The 8,750-nt window shown below is 28.8% G+C and overlaps 1 protein-coding gene across 1 annotated transcript; it reads left to right on the top strand.

Moving 5' to 3' along the window:
- The first annotated feature begins 5,411 nt into the window (after positions 1-5,411).
- LOC129315297 (BES1/BZR1 homolog protein 4-like) lies at positions 5,412-8,506 on the top strand. Its single transcript, XM_054958902.1, has 3 exons — positions 5,412-6,176; positions 6,776-7,512; positions 7,843-8,506. The coding sequence occupies exons 1-3, from the start codon at positions 5,961-5,963 to the stop codon at positions 7,844-7,846; spliced, it is 957 nt and encodes a 318-aa protein (XP_054814877.1). The 5' UTR covers positions 5,412-5,960; the 3' UTR covers positions 7,847-8,506.
- The last annotated feature ends 244 nt before the right edge of the window (positions 8,507-8,750 follow it).

The raw sequence follows: 8,750 nt of genomic DNA, 5'->3' as shown, positions 1-8,750 counted from the left end.
TTAATACGTGAATTGACCATATTTTTAAATTTTTAAATATTTTATTCATATTTTTTGGAAAGTGATTATATTATTGCTAGTGGACTAATTTTCTCTTGAAACAATAATTACAGACACATAAGAATGAACTTAATAATTTTTTACTTTTATAATAATTCTATGAACTTCAATTCACTATATATTTCCTTCAAGCTTTTTATCAAAGAGATTTTCTTATTTTTTAAGGCTTACTTAACCATGCACTAAAATAAATAATAAATTAAAGAGATTGGACTTCATCGAAATTATATGATTTCTTTTATATTTTTAAAATATATAAAATTCTTTTACATTATTGTATAATTCTAATAAAATTCATTAAATTTATATAATTTATCGTTTGTACATGATAGCCATTCCATCTTACAAAAAAAATTTTTAATGATTTAATTTCTCAAGATATAAGATATTTTAAAAATAAAATGTGATTAATGATTGTTATTCCAGTACTACCCCCTCGTTATTTTATTTCTTAAAGCTTGGTTTGGTTAGAGAGAAGGGTGAGAAAAAAATATGGAGAAGGAATTTTTTTAAATAGTTTATTTTTGATTTTTAGAAATTTTCCTTCCTATTTTTTTTTCCTTTTATTTTTCTTTCCATCCAAATGAAATGTACATAAATTATAAAAAAACTTATATACCTATCTTTATATGCTTAAGATGCTTATTTTTAATTAAATTAAAATATGTGTATCTTTTATAAATCATTTATTCTATGTTAAATTTTTGTTATTGATATAATTAAAATATTAAAATCTATATGTCCTGATTTAATTTGATAAGAATATGTTAAGTATATAAAATTAAGTATACAAGTATTGCCCATAAATTTTCTCCCCTCTCTCCCTTATTAACAAAGAATACTTGTTTAAGTTTATAGAAAAATTAAGCTTATAACTATATTTAAAAAAATTTCATTAGCATGTGTAATTTTGGCAAAAAAAAATATCTTATAAACTGAAACAGATAAGTCATAGCATTGATAATATTGAAATTAAATTTTTGTAATTTATTTTTTCATTAAAGAAATGTAAAAATAAATATTTAAATAAATAATTTTGTAAATATAGATATTTAAATAAATAAATTTGTCTAAGTTATCAATAAAATAAAATATCCAGGTCAATCATTAAGATATTCTTTACAAAGTTATAGTTTAGACGTGACAAATATTTCCTTTTTTGAAAAAACATACTCACTTTGTTAAAAAATATAAGATATTTTTAATCGAATCTTACTCTTTAATAAAATAACTTCTTACTTTTAAATTAATTTTATTTTTTTATATTCACCCCAGTTAAATACCTTATAGTAATATATAAAATCATCATCAATATGGACACTAAAAAAAAGATAATAATTACACTTCAAAAAATTAAAAATGTCTTATATTTTTAAACATTTAAATTTTTAAAAAATATCTTATATTTTTTAACGAAAAGAGTTTATAATACTCTAATAATAAGTGTTAACAATTTCAGATAAAAATTTTCTCTCAGCATATTTTTAATGTATAAAGTTTGAATAATAAAATTTTTAGTTCTTCAAATTTGTTTTAATTATTAATTTATTTTTTCAAATTTATTTTTCATCAACTTAGTCCTTTATATTTTTTTAAATTATTATATTAATCCTTTAAGTTGTAACCTTTTAAAAACAAATTCACTTTTAAAGTAATCAAATATGTAAAGTATTTTAATAACGTAACATGCATATTTAGCTAAATGAAAATAGATTACCCTCAAATCAATTTTTTTATTTTTTTCTAATCCAATGTCCTATGCTGCCTTTTTTATTTTTTTAAATTCATGAGTATTTTTCCTCTATTTAAATAATTTCACTTATTTTCATTCATTTGCATAGCTACCACCAATATTTTGTTACACGTATCAGCGAATTTAAAGAGTGTTGCGTTTATTTTAAACAGTAAAGCTCAAATTGATAACTAGGCAAATTTTAGGGATCAAATTGGTAAATATTAAATTTAAGAAACTAGATTGATAATTAAAATAATTTTGATGGATTAAAAATTTTATTATCCTTGTAATTTGGCTTTACAAGAATATTATATGCCCATCCCATGAGAAATTGTATCGAAATTCAGTCATTGAAATAATTTTTAAGTTACCTTTTATAATTTCATCATTCATAATCTTAAAAAATAATTAATGAAAATTTAATTGATATAATGAATGAAGAATATTTTAATTCAATTTTTTATTTTTATAAACAACTAATATAATTAATTAATTTTTTTAAATCGTTCTACCAATAAAAATGGGAGGAGTATGTATTTTGGTTTAGACATAAAATCGTTTTTCTTTTGAATTTTTTATGATGCGTTGTTCTCCTTCGGGCATCGCCTCGTCAGACTTTATTTCCTCACCTTGTCTGCCTTTTTGAATTGAAAGCAGGTAATGAGAAAAGGATGCGTTAATAGAAGACAACAAGGGCTTGTTTGTTTTTTTTTTTAACAAAAATTATTTATTGTTTTAAAAATAAAAATAAAATTAAAATGCATTTAGATGATTGTTTTTAACTCAATTATTTTAAAATTGTTTTTATTTTTTGCTTAAAAAAATAAGGACAACTTCAAATTTTTTTCATTTTATTTTTTATTTTTAAAATACACTATATTTAATTATTAAAAATTATAATTATCTTGACTAATTTGTATTATAAATTATTATCATCAATTATCTATAACCATTACTGTCAATCTATTTTTTTATTCTAAAACTATTTTTAAATTAATATGACTGAAAATTTTTTTATTTAATTTTATTTAAAAAAATTTTATTACAAAACAATCTTTAAAATAAAAAATGAAAATAGAAACAAAATAGGAAGCTTTGAATACAGTTTTGTTTCTATAACATGTAAAAAGCAAAATAGGAAGCCTGTAATACAGTTTTAAAAATAATTAAGTCAAATCACTTATTCAAATAAATTTTTAATTTTTTCTGTTTTTTAAAAAATAATTTTAAAAATAAAAAACAAACAAGCTCTTATTGTCTTCAATTAATGCATTCTTTTCTCATTGCTTGCTCTCTATTCTGAATGGCAGACAAGGTGAGGAAATAAAGTCTGATGAGGTGATGCCCAAAAGAGAGAGAGAATGACGCATCATAAAAATTTCAAAAGAAAAGCGATTTTATGTCTGAACCAATTTATACAGGTTGAAAGCAAATTTACTGTAAACTATAAATTTATAAATGTGTACAATTTTAAATTTATTTTTTATATTATACTCCTTTTTAATATTTTAAAATGATGCGACGTTACCATTATTATTAATAAAAAATATTTTAATTGTTAATTGATTTAAAAATTATAGAAATTGGTCAAAAAAATTACATATTAGTATCATCTAAAAAATTACTTGTTTTGACATTTTTATAATTTTTGAGATTATTTTTTATAATTTTATATTCAAGTAACAATTAAAGTCAATATTTATTAATAATAGGAAGCATGTTTGGTTTTTGTTCTAATTTTTTATTTTTAAAAACTATTTTGTAATACAAATTTTAAAATTATTTTTTAAAAACAAAACAAAATAAAAATTCATTTGATTATGTTAATTTAAAAATAATTTTAAAATAAAAATAAAATGATAATAATAATTATATGTGATTAATATTGATGATTTTTTAATAGAAATTGATTAAAATAATTATAATTTCTAATAATCAAATGTAGTGCATTTCAGGAAAAAAATAAAAACAACTCGAACTTGTTTCTATTTTTTAATTTTAAAGAACAAAAAATGAAAACAATTTTAAAAACAATTAGATCAAAAATACTAATCCAAACAAGTTTTAAAATTTTTCTTTAAAAACAATTTTTGAAAACATAAAACAAATAGGCCCTGAGGTTCCATTGTTATTATTATTTACTCTTGACATTGAAGTTCCATGGAGGCCCATGTATATCACACATGCTTGGAAAGAGATAAGTAATCAATCATCCACACCTCTTTATTCTCTTTAGAGGGTTAACCTTTTGAAAGCAATAACAAAAGTTGGCCCTCACTTTGACTATAAACTCAACCTTTTTTATTTTTGAGTGATTAAAGTGAAAAATGGCTGTTTCATTTCCCACTATCACTGAAAGTAATGTCACTGCATTATTTGCATTTTGACTTATCTTTTCTGAAACCCCATATGAAATCTTTGTCATGTGCATCACATAAATAAAGTTCTTATTCTATAGAAGAAATTAATGAGATTTTGGCAATCACTTCCTGCCACAAACTTGAATCTTTTTTTCATGCCAACGATTGTAATAATATACTCAATACTTGTCAAAGTCATTTCTTAGCATGTAAACTGTTAAAAAAGAAGAAGAAGAAGAAGATAAAGCGTGAATTAAATTACAAGGAGATTCAAGTCTGAAAAGCATACATACACACATACATGCATACATACATACATACATACATACATACATATATATATATATATATATATATTTATTTATTTATTTATTTATTTATTTATCAGGAAATTTACATGAATTTTGGGTGCCTGAAAATATATAAAACTTATGCGATGTTAAGAAAAAATGAAAATATTTTTTATAGGCTACTCTTTCGGTCATATTCTATTTATGGGAGAGGGGCTGTCATGTTTCTTTATTCTCTATCTTTCTCATTTTTCTTTCATCACCATTGGAATAACGCTTTTAACGATTCTAATTTAATATTTAATAAAATTATTATTACAGTTTACATAAATATATATAAATTTAAAATATTAAAATTTCATCTAAATAATTTAGAATTATAATATTTTTATAATGTATTTTTAAGTGAAATTATAATAATTTATTAAAATTAAATCAAAACCATTGAAAAGTTTTAATCTAACGATAATGAAAAAAATGGAGAGTAAAGGAATTATTAATGCCGTCTAAAAAGGAATTTTTTTTCTAATTTATTCATATTAAACATATTCTCTTTTATGTAACATTTTATTCTTTACGAATTGAAAAATGGTCAAGGATGAAATTGAGAGAAATTGATGAATGATCAACTTTTTTTATGCAAAGTGATTTATAAAAATAAAAATAAATTTATTTTACAATGTGATTTATGTTTAAGATTAGGGAGAGTATAATACAAGATGTGGGCACAACAGTTATCTTTTCTAATCTTTTTATAGATGGCAGAAAAATATGATAATGCTGAAGACATGATATTTTGATCTTCAGCATGCCTTCTTATTTTTTTAAGGTTAAAAAAAAAAAGTTTTTGTCAGGTTTTTCTTTATTTGTCTCCTTTTATTATTTTTTTTTTTTAAAAACATAGAATGCATATGATTCATTTAAATGGTAAGTCCCTTTCTTTACAAAAGATCACATGGCAAGAAAGATCACACGGAACAAGAAGCTACCGGTGAGAGAGAAGCAGAGAGCACAGGAGAGGTAGGAGGAAGTGGTTGTGGCTCCTTGTGGTGGTTTTCAGTATTCACGTCTCACACACAATCCCTGCACAACTATACACAACAACTCTCACATCACTCTCACTTTCTCTTTATCTTTCTCTCTGATCCGCAAATTTGGCTTATCATAGCGCCTCTCGTCCCCCAAACTCGTGCTTTCTTTTTTCTTTCCCTTTTCTCCCCTCACTTTCTTCTCATCAATACCGCTCCCGGTTTTCCGGCATGTATCTTCTCTGATCGCCGATCCTACTCCGGCCACACCACATACTTCTAGTACCTAAAATTCAGCTTCTTACTGAGCTACATTGCGAAACCGGTGGTGTTTCCCTGCTTTGTTCATCGCCTTGACTCTTTGCTTTTCCTTCTTCTGTGACCCAGAAATTTGCCCGTAAATCTGTACTATAATCTGCTTCTGATTACTCCGTGTTACTCTATTTCTTTTGGCCTTTTTCGTTTCTGTGGTTTCTCTGAGAGAGAGATGACGTCGGGGACGAGGCTACCGACATGGAAGGAGAGGGAGAACAACAAGAGGAGAGAGAGGAGGCGGCGAGCCATAGCGGCAAAGATCTTCTCTGGTCTCAGAATGTACGGTAACTACAAGCTCCCTAAGCACTGCGACAACAATGAAGTCCTAAAGGCTCTCTGCAACGAAGCTGGTTGGACCGTCGAACCCGACGGCACCACTTATCGCAAGGTACATCTTACATCCGCCATTTTCATTCACATTGCAAGGTTCTGCGCTCTGTTGAGTGCTTTTCTCGAAGCTGGTAGGTAAGATTGCTTCTAACTCAGTAATTCTTTAATAAGCCAGGAAAAAATGCTATTATATAAAGTAACAATGGCAATGGAGAAACTAGAGATTCTACGTTGCTTGGCTCATCTTCTCCTGAGAATCCAGAACTCCTTCATAAATCTTATGGAGGAGAAAATTTCCCCCACCCCCTTCCTGGAAAGTGAAAACGACTACCAAATCTAAGCCGTTGCATGTTCATACGCCTCGCAGACAAGAATGTTCGTTGACTTGCGGTAGGCCAGTAGTCAAGCAACTTGTCTCTATAGACTTTAGGGCAGAGCAGAAAACTGGTGATTCATACATGTATAAGAGTGCAGAAAATTGTTACTGATTCTAGAAATGCATCATTATATATCTTAGATCCCAGGATACTACGTTTTGAGCAGCATAAATGCTCGACTGTTCTGATTTTGCAAATCCCACTGTCGTTTGGAAAATGTGATGGTAGATTCCCACAAGCTACATTTTAATCCTTCTTTGAAAATATTTTGCATATGTAGGGATGCAAGCCTCTAGAGCGAATGGACATAGTTGGTGGGTCTGCAGCGGGAAGCCCCTGCTCATCTTATCATCCAAGTCCCTGTGCTTCCTACAACCCAAGCCCAGGATCATCTTCTTTCCCGAGCCCATCCTCATCCCCCTATGCACCAAATCCTAATGCTGATGGCAATACCCTCATTCCATGGCTGAAAAACTTATCTACTACATCATCTTCAGCATCTTCCCCCAAGCTTCCCCATCACTATCTTCACAGTGGCTCCATTAGTGCTCCTGTCACACCTCCGCTGAGCTCTCCTACTGCAAGAACACCTCGAATCAGCACTGACTGGGATGATCAATGTACACGGGCAGGACAACACTATTTATTCATGCCCTCTTCCACTCCTCCAAGCCCTCGGCGCCAGATAGTTGACCCTGAATGGTTTGCAGGGATTAAGCTTCCAACTTCCCCAACATTTAGCCTGATCTCCAAGAACCCATTTGGCTTCAAGGAAGATGCTATGGCTGCAGGCAGAGGATCTCACATGTGGACTCCTGGGCATAGTGGGACGTGTTCTCCAGCTATAGCAGCTGGCTCTGATCATACTGCAGATATTCCCATGTCTGAAGCTATTGCTGATGAATTTGCATTTGGAAGCAACACATCTGGGCTAGTGAAGCCATGGGAAGGAGAAAGGATCCATGAAGAGTTTGGATCAGATGATCTTGAGCTTACACTTGGTAGCTCAAGGACCAGGTATTTTATTATTGTAGGATCAATTTGATTTCTTTAGTAAATTATATCAATCTCCTTTAAGGTTTATAACACCTACACTCATCCCTTCCCCGGCCCCATTCTAGTGCAACCACCAACAAAGGCCAAGTTAATCTTTATGAAATCTCTAAGTAAAGGAGATTAATGTCATACTTTTAAATTACAAGGGATATGAATGTGGGTTTCATAAAGCTGAAGGGAGATTCTAATATAAAGTTGAAACTGGATGAAGTGTATGTTTCAAAAACTAGAGAGAACGTGAATATAATTTACTCCTTTTTTGGCCGATTTAACATTATTATTATTTTGCAGGTAAAATAATTTATACTCAAAGAAGTCAGTGGTTGAATGTGAACTTGGAGTCCTTGTTTTATTTGTAGAAATATTTGAAGACCATAATCAAGGTGGATGCAGACAGCTTCTCTCTTTCATTGTATGCATTTTTTTTTTTAATCCTTTCACTTTGATAGTTATTCAGTTTGCATACAGGTTTAGTGAGTTTTGGAGTGGATTTGCTACCCTCTGATTTCATCATTGTCTTGTTAAACCTTGATAGTACTTGAATTCGGGAACCATTGATATTCATTGCATGGGTTCTTGGCTTCGGTTGGCTTGCCACAGAAGAAACTGGATAACTCAGGAAGTGTAACCATGACTAAGTGGCCAAAGCCATTATGGAAATTTGATAGGATGGTCTTTTTGAGCTGTACTGAATTATTTTAGGAATTTGATCCAGCAAATTTGTAGGTGTTTTGATGGTTGATTGACTATATGACAACAGCATAGTTTGAAAAGCCATAGACCATCCATTGTGATATTGCAACAAATACTACCATTCCAGTGAGTTTTTAGCTTCCGGCAAGAATAGTGTCAGAAACTGTAAAATTTGTTAGTGGTTGTTTCTAATTAGAGATATTTCTAAATTATAACCGTATAATTGTTATATATAATGTCTTTCCAGCGTTTTTGAATTGTATTTTTGCATTTTGTCCAATAACTCTTGCGGATTTTATATCTCTTGGGGCACTTCAAGGGTCAAGGGTCATGTCAAGAGAAAAAGTAATGGGCCTGTCTTACAAGTAGGATCCACTTCCCCCACATCTTTTCTCTTTTCCCCCTTTTTTGTCATGTTTCTGTCCTTTTTTTCCCCTAAACACCATAATGAGCCTCGCAATCTAATCTAATTTTAATAAATATTTATAAATGTAATTGAAAATTCT

This window comes from Prosopis cineraria, unplaced genomic scaffold, assembly GCF_029017545.1.
Source record: "Prosopis cineraria cultivar Desert tree isolate PC_DT_omini unplaced genomic scaffold, ASM2901754v1 PC7, whole genome shotgun sequence".
Taxonomy (NCBI): Eukaryota; Viridiplantae; Streptophyta; class Magnoliopsida; order Fabales; family Fabaceae; genus Prosopis; species Prosopis cineraria.
This window is presented reverse-complemented; position numbering and strand designations above follow the sequence as displayed.

Coding starts and splice junctions, on each gene's coding strand:
- LOC129315297 (XM_054958902.1), top strand. CDS start 5,961: ATGACGTCGGGGACGAGGCTACCGACATGGAAGGAGAGGGAGAACAAC. Junction 6,177..6,775: donor ACGGCACCACTTATCGCAAG/GTACATCTTACA, acceptor TTGCATATGTAG/GGATGCAAGCCTCTAGAGCG.